Here is a 12,054-nt window from a genome sequence, read left to right as displayed (position 1 = left end):
ATCTGAAATGACTTGGACAGCGCCACCAGGACTTTTAACCTTGGGTTGAAACTCAGGGGTAACAATAATAGTGCCTGCAGCGACTTCCGCTTTGATAGCTCGTCCTTGTTCTCCAAGTAATCTCATGTGTACAGCACCTCAGATGACCCCACCAGAGAGCCCTCAGGTGGTGACTCTGGACATACCAAGACAGTGCTTTGTTTGTATTTATAATACAAGTTGATGTTTGACATGCCAAAATTTTAAGAATGTGTTCTAATTGCTGTTTTTCCCAGTGGGGTAAGTGCAGCAGATGAGAGGAATTAATAGAGTTGGGAATGCATTTGGCTTGGCGTTTTCTCGGTGGCATTGGGACGAGCCTTCTGTCATCCTTTGCAGAAGAGAACGTTGTGGAGTTCACTGCTGAATACAGCCTCTATTGTGTAGTCCTCAGACGCTTCTTACCCTACGGAGATTGGAAGGAAGGGGGAGACTGTCAGTCCCCGCTGTGCACATCTCTTTCTGGAGAGGAGATTTCTCCAAAGACCTTAAACAACCATATCACTGGACTCCCAGATGGAATGATTTAATTGCTTTTGGAATTCCACAGGGGTGTGCATGTGAGGCCCAGACGCCTCCCCGTGTGCACTCCCCTGGTGTGCCAGCCCTGCATGGGTGCAGTCGGGCCAGGGGCTTGCCTCGGTGGGTTCACTTACAGGTGCGCTCACTGACCAGTGCTTTTTCTTAATTGACGTGGGATGTCCTCGATCCTCTTTGTAACCTCTACGGCTCTGTTTTTTTCTGTTGAGGCAAGTGACTATTCCAAAAATTTGGAATGTGGGGTGGGAGCTTATCTTTGAAGAGTGGTAGGGCATGTATAGTCAAGTTATGAAACGTGAGCTCCTCCACTGTTGGCCTCTGGTTAGAGGCCCTGGACAAAATGATCAGTGCATGTTTCAGAAATTGAGCCACTGTGGCTGAGATCTTGGCAACCTTTCTCTGTGGGTTCTCTTAAAAAAAAAAAAAAAAAGAGATTTCCGGAGCGCCTTCTATATCACTGTTGGTGAAAACAAAATGATGACTTCGTTGGAAGAGCTGGGGCTGGCTGCGAGTGCTGTGTCGGCCACTGGCGTGAACACCCGTAATTCAAAAGCCCTGCAACCCTGGAACAGCCTTGGACTTGCTGAGAGTCCACGTCTCCAGCGCCTGGCCTGGGAGGAAGGCTGTCGGCTCTTGGTTGTGATGTAGCCAGCTGTGCCTGGGCTACCCCGTGTGCTGTTAGTGGCGCCGAAGTCTCCAGTAGTTCAGGGCGGCTTGCAGGCCCAGTGTCCCCTCACTTCAGTAGTGTGGGTCCAGCTGTTCCAGGTAGCACCTTGGGCTGTACCTGTATACTCAGCACAGCTGGCCAGGGCCCCAGAGGTCCAGCTGGCAACGCCCACCTTCATACCTACTTCTGTGGCAACTGGCCAGGTGATACACCTGGGCCCAGAGCCTCCTTCAGGTGCCAAAAAAAGAGGAAGGAGAATAGAGGGTGGGAAGTGGGGACGGGCTGAAATGTAGTAAATCAAGTTTATGCATATGCGATCCCCCCAACTTCTATGTATAACTATAACGTTCTAATAAAGACAAAGGCCTATAAATAAATAAAACTCACGAGGATTATGGGAAGATGGGGGTTGGGAGTTCCCCACCATAAGGAATGAGACTACTTTTGGGGTTAAAAAACCAAAAAACATCTTAGATTTCCCGTTGTGATGGTTTCATCACCCTGGGAAAATGCTGGCGTCTGCTGAATTGTGCACTTCAAGTGGGTGAGTCGCCTGGATCGTGAGTTTGGGCTTTGGGGGGTCCTCCTGAGGCTAAAGGAGGTGATAGCAGCAAGCGCCTGCCACCTGGCTTGTGCCCAGGTTCGTGGAAGGCAGCTGCTGTCCTGTTCTGGGCCCTTCTAGGAACTGATGTGCCCTGCAGTCCACGCCAAATGGAACGGGATGAATTTGAGAATCTGAAGTCGAGGGGGAGGCGACTGGCTGGGATGTCTTTCTGTCATATACTGTTCCTCAGGATTGACGATCTCAGCTGGATTTAACCCACCTGACTTAAGGAGAATCTCAAATTACTCGGGAAGTTCTGCTGTTCCCAGGGTCCATAGAATGTGTGGAAGGCATTTTTGAAAGTCGCTTGTTTCCTGGGTGGAGGTGCATGGAGACTAAGGGTGCTTCCTCATGCAGCTGTCCGTGTGTGCCAAGAGGACTGTATTCCCTCTGCCTTGTCTGTGTTTCTCATTTCTGCATGTTAACTATTATCTTGAATTTTTTTCTCAGCTAGTATTTTTACTCTGCAGATTGCCAGCTCTCCCATAACTTCCACTGGTAGTGGGTGTGTTTTGGTTTAGTCCCTCCCAGTGTGCTGGGATTCCTGACTCAAATGCAAAGCGTTCTGGTTGACCTTTTAGAACCCATTACCTTTTGAATATAAGGTTTTATAAAATCCCAATCTGCAGAAACACTTGATTCATTTGTTCAATATTTCCCACCGTGCCCTTCATGGTTGTGGCCTGTCTAGTGAGAATAAAGCATGGGACTCTTGCCCAGATGTTATTCTGTGGCTCCACCCCTGGGGGGGACACATTGGAGAGTGAAAACACCTCAGAACCAGCTGGCTAGGATGGGGCTCAGCAGCCTGTCATTTCATCCCGGGGCCTCTTTGGGAGCCAGGAAGGCTAGGAACAATTTTTTAATGACAAATATCATTGGCCTTGTTATGACATTTTGGTCACGCTGACCTTTATACACTTGTGAAGGTGTTAACAGCTTTTTACAATTTGGCATGGTGAGATAGCATGCAAATATTTAGGAAACATGTTTAATGACAGATCATTGATGTAATTGTCATATTTTCAGATTTTGAGATGGTGGCAACTAAATTGAAAGAAAATCCTGTGACTTAACAGAAAAGCAATTCTTTAGAAAAGGAAGAAAATGCAGTTGGCTTGAAGGATTGCACTTTTTAAAGAGGTTTAATTGGGTAAAAATTCCAGAGCTTTGTAGTCACACACTGCAAACCACGGTGATGAGGGTGCTGGCATCCTAGGGTGCTGGAGGCTGCCGTGGGTCCAGTCTGGTGGATTCTGCTTGACGCTGGCTCCCTGTGAGTGAGCTGCTTCCTAGCTGGGAGGGTAGTGGAGCTTCCAGGAGGTTTTGCACGTGGGTGCTGCTGGCTCAGGTTGGCAGACGTTCCATTGTTTTCAGACAATAGTGACTTCAAGTTGAACCAGGGACCAAGTGTGGTTTCCATACAGTAACAGGCCACCCTGCCAGCCAGGGGTGGAGCCTGTCTTGCTGGAGATGGGACCCTGTGGTGGCTGACATTTCCTCTGTCACACGCCTGGCAGGCGTCAGCCACGCTGTGGCTCCTTTCTGTAGGTGCCTGCACTGCCCACATGCCTCTTTTGGCCCAGGAGTCAGCACCAGGAGAACGTCACTTCCCTGGGGAGTTTCTTCAGGCCGGTCTTGGAGTCTTTCCTTCTTGTCCTTCATTCTCCCTCCAACATGTGCTTCCCCAGCTCCCTGTTGCCCCTTTGGGGAAGGGGGCTGCTCGGGCTGCCTCCCCTGCTGGCCTCAAGCCTTGCTTTATTAGAGGTAATCGGCAGGACAGAGGCCTGAGGGTGTGGGAGGAGCTCTGTGGGCTCTTCCTGAAAGGAACCCCCACCCATGTGGGTCTTTGCGATCACAGCAAGAGCTTTTATTTTTTAAAAATATTTATTTAGTTTTAGGTGGACACAGTATCTTTATTTTACACTTATGTGGTTCTGAGTTTCGAACCCAGTGCCTCATGCATGCTAGGAGAGCACGCTACCCCAGCCCCACAACCCCAGCCCCACAGCAGGAGCTTTTAAAAGAATCATAATAACTCCTTTCTCTTGACGGACCCAAAACATTTGGTAAATTTGATGTGAAACACTTCCCCGGTTGTGGGGGTGAGAGGCAGCTGGTTTGTCCCTGAGAGGACTGCTGGCAGATGTGTTGGGGAGCCAGATGTTGAGGTCTCTAGCCGAGCAGGGCTTCAGAGACCCTTTCCAGAGGTGGCGGGGGGGGGGGGGGGCTCACCTGGGCAGCCTTTCCAGGTCCCGGTGCCTGAGCAGAGCTGCATGCCAGCCTGGCCGAGGACCGGCGGCAAGTGTCGCTGCCCACCTTTTAAAGGCGCGCAAAGATGCTTCTGAAGTGACTTCTTTTGCCATTCCTCATTGGGAGCAAATCTTATGTTCTCAGGGACGAAGGGACCCTCAATCACAATACCAGCTTTAGGTTTAAAGATTTTGCTTGCTATGGTGTGAAAACACTTGTCTATAGGCCATTTAACTTTTCAGAGTATGTGTATACAAATCAATATATCTGTCCCTGTTCATTAACGTAAAGCTGTTTGTATCTGAGTACAATACCGTTCCTAATGTGGCTCGCTGTGATGAATGCTGAAGCTAGTCCAATTATTCCTGTTAATTGGGGACAGTGTGTGGAGAACTTCTGTACATTGAAGTCTTTCTGTCTCCTGTTCACAGGCTTTAGTCTCCCCTGTGAGAGTGATTTTCTTTTTTGAGAGTGGGAGTCCTCTACCCCTTCTCTCCCTTTCTTGAAAATCTTACAAATTAAGACAAAAGATAATTACTTGGAGGGGCAAAACTGGCAGGTTCCCACGACACTTAAAATTAATGAGCTGTTGAGTACAAAATATACCTTGTCTGGGGCTCTATCGCCTGTGCCCACTCCTCCCTCCCCCGCTTCCTTCCCATTTAACACATGATTTGACTTTTTGGCTGTGTTTGCTATTGGGTAGATTGCTGCTATAAAATCACAAGATGGTTACAGAAAGCAAATTCATTTGAAAACCATCTCTTTGTTTGCAAATCAAAGTTAGTTTGACTTGGCTTTTAAGTTTTGCATATTTAAAAATCCTCCCTGCCCCTTTCCAGGCTATCTTATCAAAATACTCTTCAGCAGCACCCACCCGGGCAGTCCCAGAGCAGCATGTGGCCTTCCTCAGCTCGCCTAGTAGGACCCAGCTCCTCAGAGCCTCCTCGGGAGGAGCCTGGTGTGGGGGTGGAGAGTCCTCCCAGGCAGTGCAGTGGACAGAGGGTCCGGAGTCTCTCTTCAGGCGCAGATAGTGCTGATGGAGCAGCTGCTCACAGTTCAGAACTGGCTGCCCTCCATGATCTGCTTGGGAGGGAGCGTGCAGCTCCTGACACTCAGGAATAATGCGGGGAGCAAACTGACGGCACCCCCAGGCCCAGGCCTGTGCCTCCTTATGGTTTTCTTGAGATCTGAGAGAGATGGATACAGCTGTTATCTCCAATTTACATGTTGGTCAACAAGGTTTGTGCAGGTAACTAGACCGACGTCCAGTAGTTAGAAGTGACCTTTGCCACAGAATCTGAGCCCCAGATGATGTAAGAGGCCGGAAAGTGGGAAGCCAGGTCTATCTAGCATGGTGGCTTTAGGTATTTGGTCTCAGGACCCCTTTGCAATCTTAAAAATGATTTAAAAAATATTTAGCATATTAAAACTGAAACTGAAGACATTTTAAAATATTCATTTGAAAATGACACAATCCTATGATATGCTAACACAGATGGCCTTTCGGGGAAAATTAGCAGGGAGCAGCAGTGCAAGAAGATTGCAGTTCTTCCACGTCTTCTCAAACCTGGAATGACCCTTCTTTGATAATTAACCCATCTTAGTGGTGTGAGCTCCTTGTGTTTATTTTTATTTTTTTCTAAATGTTTTTAGTTGTCAAGGGATCTTTATTTTGCTTCTTTACATGCGGTGCTGAGAATCCAACCCAGTGCCTCACACATGCTAGGCAAGCGCCCTACCACTGAGCCCCATCCACAGGCCTCCTTGTGGTTTTCCTTTGCATTTCGGCTTGGCTCACCTCCCTTTTGTTCTGCATTGTCAGTGCGGGTGTCAACCTAGTGACGTCAGTACCTAAGGTCTTAGGTTCCCTGGTGGGTCTCCTGCAAGTCTTTCACACCCCCAGGTGTCTGCAACCCTATTTGAGAGCTCTTGATCTGACCACATGCTCCTGATCCTGATGGTGGTGTGTGTGGGGTGTTTGTGATTTGTTTTTTTCTTGGGCAGGTTTTATGGTTTGGATGTAAGGTGGCTTCCCAAAGCTCGGGTGTGAGACGATGCAAGAAGGTTCAGAAGAGAGTTTGGGGTTGAGAGAGCCTTAACTCTGTCAGTGAATTAGGGGGTTAGTTGAGTGGTAACTAAAGGCAGGAGGGGTGCGGCCAGAGGGGATGGGTCATTGGGAGAGTGCCTTTGGGGCACATGTTTTGTATCTGGAGAAGAGAGAGACACACACTCTGTTTCTGATCCTCGCGTGAGCTACTTCCCTCTGCCACACTCCTCCACCATGATGTTCAGCCTCACCTTGAGCCCCGAGGAGTGGAGATATCAGTACCTAAGGTCTTAGTTTCCCTGGTGGGTCTTAGTCCCTGTCTGTGGACTAAGACCCTGAAACCGGGAGCCCCCAAATAATCTCGTCGTCCTCTACAGTTGTGCTGGTTGTGTCCTTTTAGTCACAGCAGCAAAAAGTTCACTACCACAGCAGGGAATGGGCATGGTCTTGCAGCTGGGGCCAAGTGGTGGCTCTGCTGGGCCTTTTCCAGATCCCACTGAGGGCCTGGCAGCGGAGTTGGGGACTTGCGGCATATGGTCTGTGTGGCAGGCTTGGTGACCCTAACAGCGGGAGGGTGTGATGGATCTTGCTCAGGCCATACTCTATCTAAATGGGGGAGGGATAGGAGAAAAAAGAGCTGATCGTAATGTGATAGTGCAGTAACCTGCGGGGACCCCTTTTAACCCCCAGGGTCTCCCACGTGGTGCATACCTGCTGAACCCCAGACGTGTGCTGTGGTTTCCCCATTCCACAGATGAGAAAACTGAGCATCAGTAACTTGAGTACCTGGTAACCTTCCCAATGGTTTGGAGGGGGTTCACAGAATATATTTTTTAAACCTTGGGGGTGGGATAGCTTTGGAACTAGCAATTAATAGCAACGTGAAACAACGTATGTCTCTAGTGGGAATGAAAAAAACAGATGTTCAGAATATTTGAGATAAAAACCACGTTCTGTTGTGTGCTATTCTCAAAGGATCGGTATCACTGCTTTAGGAAATCGGTGAGCAGTCCGGAATGGCCTGGGTCGTGTACTTGTTTGATTTTTAATCACACTGAAGTATGAATTCGTACGGATGTTGCTTTTAATTTGTCTTGAGCAGGCACAGATGCTGCCAGCTTGGGCATGATTGATGGTTTCTGACAACGGCTGTGACTTACTAGGAGAGAGGAGTGCAGCCGTGCGCACTGCTCCACTTTCTGTGGCAGGCTGTCCAGAGCACCCCGTGCACCAGAGGAGCGTGCCCACGTGTCGCTGAGCCTGGTCTTGACTCTGGTGCTGAAAGCCTGTTCTGAATTTTTAATCACTGGTTAAAAATTGGATCAAGATTCACACCCAGGTAGATATGGAAACTGTAGGTCTGTGTTGCAGACTACACCCAGAATAGTGCCATTGGGCTCAAGAGTCAAGCAGCTGAGTCAGAAAATAATCAAAAGGAAAATTTAGATATTTTGCCTCTTGGCTAAAGGGCTGGGGATGGAGAGATGTTGGTCAAAATTCGACAGGATTGCTTTCGGGAGATCTGTCGGTGACTGTAGTTAATTCAAGTACCCTAGAGTTGTTTGATCTGTCACAAAATAAGCGTGCAAAGTATTAGTTTGATTTAATTAGTTCATTTTTTAGATGTATGCGCACACATCCCCTAAAACATCATGTCATATGCTCCAAATGTATAAAATTCTTGTAGATTATTTTTTAGTTAATCTGGGACTTCAGTTAATCTATGGACTTTAAGCATAAAAGCAAAGAACTTCAGCAGATTGGTTAGCAACACCCTTGGTGAAGAAGAAACAGGTTTCCTGGAGTGTCTTCCTGGGGTCAATCTGCTGTCCTGGGGTCTGTCTGCCACTTTCATTATTACCCAAAAGAAACTATTTTGTTTGAGCAATTGCATTGCATTTTGGGAAATCTTTAATAATTATTGGGTTTACCATAATATGTGAACCTTAAAAGTATTTAAAAAAAAATTTTTAAGCAGATTTAGTATCCCAGTAAAGAAGCAAAGGACCAATGAAGAAAATATTTGCACCCTTTAAGGCAGAAATGGAATTTAAAGACTGTTTTCAGACTGGTGCAAGAGCAAGCATTGGAGGAGACGGGGTGTAGATGGTGGTGTGAGAAGTGACCCTTAAAGGGGAGAGGGCCCGTGGTGTCCGGCGCCTGTGGGCCGCTAGAAGGAGGAAGAGTTCACTGCTGCCTTTCCAAGCAAGCAGAAGCTCTTCCCTCAGGGAGTCTTTCTGTGCCTCCTGCTGCTCAGGTAGCACATTGTCCCTGAAGCCCCACAGGCCCTGGATGGAGCGGGAGGCCTTCAGTCACTTGGGTGCTAGATGGGCCAGTGGACACCTGACCCTTTAAGGCTCCCTTGACGGATTTCAGGGGCAGGGCAGCTGAAGAGCTTGCTGCGCCGGCCTTGCACTGCTCCACCTAGAGCAGCCCAAGGAGAGGAGCCCTGGCCAGGCTGCCTGGAGAGGAGGGCCAGCAGTGGTTCCAGAGAAGCATGCAGGGAAGGGCTGGACCTGGGACTCTCTTTGGATTTGCCAGTCCTAGCAGGAGATGGAAAGAAAAACCTGCTGGGCCACATCAGGGTCCTCTCCCGGGGGCAGGATCCACGGCACGCAGGAAGCTGCCTGGGGAGGCCGGACTGGGAGCAGGGCCTGGCAGGGAGCTGGCCTTCTCCCTCTGTGCTGTCCTGCTGCTCAGTGTGTTCTCGGGTGCAAGGCCTCACCTGATGCGCGGTGAGTGCTGAGCCCCCGCCACCTGGGTGGGGTTCCGGTGTGGCTGAAGGGTATGTGAGTTTAAACCTGAAAATGCGTTGTTTTATTTCGGGTGTCGTATAAGTTGACAATCAGGGCGGTCATGTTCTTGGAAGGTCCCAGCTTTAAGGTTTTGCTCTGCTGTCTCCATTTTAGGAAGTTACGGGAGGAGTACGTGTTCAGTAGAAACTGTTCATTGAATTAGAATCTGGTTCTTTTCCCTGGGTAACAGCATGAGGTTTGATCCTCTCAGGAGACGCAGGTCGTGCTCAGCCCTGTGTCCCTGAGGCCAACAGCCTGCTAAGCTGGAGTGTCGTGGGTCAGCTGGGGGTGTGTGTCCATCTTATCATGACGTAGCCCCACTATGGTCGAGGGACATCTGTGCTGTTTTCTCCAGTTTACCTTCTGTCCTTTAAAGGTGTGACGTGACTGCTGAGGGGCGCTGCGGTTTTGGCGGGGTCGTCTTAGGACTGGATTTTCCCATCCTTTCAGCCAGAGCCAGCAATCCCTGGACGCGATCTGGAGTTTTTCTTTAGTTTCCTGTCTTGTTGAGGGGTCTTGTGTCAGGCATGTCCTCTTGAGGAGGTCTGGACACCTGACGTTTGGGGAAGAGAGCTGGTGGGTGGTGGCCCTCTGCTCCAGGTGCTGACTGCCATCTTCCTCCTTCCTCTTCCAGTTTTCAATGGTTCCAGCAGGTCCACTCGGGAGAAGGAACCTGTTCAGAAACACAAAAGCAAGGAGGCCACTCCCGGGAAGGAGAAGCACAGCGACTCCAGGGCGGACAGCCACGGCCGAAGGGAGCCGGCTCCTGCGCCGCCTGCGGCCGCCCCCGCCTCAGCTTCCTCGGCCAAGGGGCTCGCTGCCAGCCACCACCCCCCTCCACATCGGCCGGCTCAGGACTTACGGAAGCAGGTAACACCCTGCCCAGGGTGCCCGCGTGTGTGCTGGAGCCCAGCTCCCCATGTCGCTCTCCAGGTAAAGAGCAAACCGCCCGCCAGAGGCCCCCGGGAGGGCGCAGTGTACAGAGCGCCCCTTTACCCTGGAGTCGCGCTCTGCCCGGGAGCCCCTGTGATGGGGCCTGGGATTTCCTGGTCCAGGAGGTGGAAATGAGCTCCATTCTCCATCTTCCTCCCCACCCTGGGTGCCCAGTGGGTGCGCGACTCTGGAGCCGGGAATGTGCTGCCGTGGGCTGAGAGCAGTGGCTTGGGCTTTGAAGCAGGTCGGGGGTGGTCTTGGGGGAAGGTTTGTCTGCTTTTCTGCTGTTTGACAGAACAGGCTAACATCTCGCAGGCGTTCCCTGAGCAGAAGCCGTGAGGGGTCTGTGGGGCCTGCATGGGCTGGGCTGTGGCCATGTGGCTTCTGCTGAACCCAAGGCATTGAGTCCTGCTCGGGTCTCTGTGGCTGGGCCGGTGGAGTACAGCTGCCCAAGGCTCAGAACCCCCATTTGCCCCTCACTGCAGAGTCGCCGTAGATGCCAGCCCTGAGCTGCCCAGGCAGTAGCTACTGTTACCGTTAGGAAAATGTTTGTGTCCCGGGACAGTGATTTCTGAGGGCCCTGGGAGATGGCTAGGAGGGGCATAAAGCCATTTCCCTGAGGCACGGTGGCATTCCATGACCCCTGGTGTTGCTGCCTGCAGTGTGGGTTAAAGGCCACAAAGCTGGGCTCCTTGATGAGGTGCCCTTGCTGGGGATTCTAGCATTAGTTTTCCCTGGAATAAACTAGACCCTGTAATCAAAAAGATTGAGTCAGAACAAGGTGGGGAAGGGACAGAAAAGAGTTCCGGAATGGGAATATTCTAGAGTGACTAAAAGAGATAGATGGTCACTGTGGTTGGAAACTAGTAGAATTCTTTGGAGTATTCTTTCCCCCAATCTTGGTTATTATTTCTGTCTGAATAGGAATGTGTGAGTGTGTTCATATGTAAGCAGGTAGGTATGCACGTAGCACCACTTCTTAGGAGCAAGAATCGTCCTTTATGTTCCCAGTACTCTATAGGTACCCGCTTCATAATATTTTGTAATACTATTTAAGATTAAGCAAGTGAGGCCAGGCAGGGTGGCACACTCCAGTGATCTCAGTGGGTTGGGAGGATTAGAAGTTCTAGGCCAGGCTCAGCAACTTAGCAAGGCCCTAGGCATCTGTCACAAAATAAAAAATAAAAAGGGCTGGGAATGTGGCAGAGCATCCCTGAGATCAATCCCTGGTACAAATAATTTTAAAAAGTTGCATGATTTTATAGTATCATCCAATAGTAGTGGCTGTGATTTCCAAAACATAAACCTCGCTATTTTCCTAGGGACAGCAGCCAAGAGTGGTAGAGTTGGCCTCCCAAATCCATGTGTTCAGTTCTCTGAAGTGCGAGGTGCAGGGGAGCACCCCACCTGGTTTCTGGATCCCCTTCACCCCACCTTCACCATGTGGCCTGACAGGAACTGGGTATAACTCGCTTCCAGATGATTCTTTGCTTGTGAAGAGAGCAGAATTAAAGGCGACCAAAAGAGATGGTGATACACCACTGAAGCTCGGTGTGTCCTATTCCCTAGAACCCCAGATGGGGTAGGTTTGCAGCATCTTCTGTCTGTGCCACTGTGATTTTTGTTTTTCCTCTCCCTTTTTGGGGGTACTGGGAATGGAGCCTAGGGGAACCCTACCACTAAGCCACAGCTGTAGCCCTTGTTGTTTTGAGACAGGGTGTTGCTGAGTTGTCAAGGCTGATCGTCCTGTTTTGGCCTCACGAGGCTCTGGGATTACAGGCATTGGGCCACTGCGCCTGACTGCTTTTTGGGAGGCAACAGCATCAGACATTCTTCCCAGTCCACCAGAGCGCCTAGTGGGCCACAGTAAGCCCGGGCGTTGTGTCCAGTGGAGCATCGGCCTTTTCCCTCCCTGCCCAGAGTCCTGTTCACGAGGCAGAGGTGAAGGACTGGGGGCCTTGGCAAGGGATGCATTGGCGACCCTTAGTTCCCAGAGCGTGATCTCCCTGCTGTGCACAGGCGTGTCCCCTTCCTCCTCTGTCCCTGTGTGTGGTTGGTAGCCTGGATTCCGCCTGTCTTCCGTCTTCAGCTCTGAGCACTCGCCCTGTAGTTCTGGGTTTCTCTTTGTAACCAGAGGCGAGCACGGAGTACCATCACACCCAGGATGGCCTTT

General features: G+C 50.3%; 1 protein-coding gene across 5 annotated transcripts in view; it reads left to right on the top strand.

The window, feature by feature from the left end:
* JARID2 (jumonji and AT-rich interaction domain containing 2) overlaps positions 1 to 12,054 on the top strand; it is a 229,289-nt gene that overhangs the window by 184,153 nt on the left and 33,082 nt on the right. For all 5 annotated transcript variants that reach the window (XM_081294272.1, XM_081294274.1, XM_081294273.1 and 2 more), the window contains one exon: positions 9,583 to 9,818. In XM_081294272.1, the coding sequence (XP_081150398.1) occupies positions 9,583 to 9,818 (236 nt within the window). The remainder of the gene's footprint in view (positions 1 to 9,582; positions 9,819 to 12,054) is intronic.

Source organism: Spermophilus citellus (assembly GCF_964194105.1).
Source record: "Spermophilus citellus genome assembly, chromosome: 5".
Taxonomy (NCBI): Eukaryota; Metazoa; Chordata; class Mammalia; order Rodentia; family Sciuridae; genus Spermophilus; species Spermophilus citellus.
Note: the sequence above shows the minus strand (reverse complement) of the source record. Positions and strands in the feature narration are given on the sequence as shown.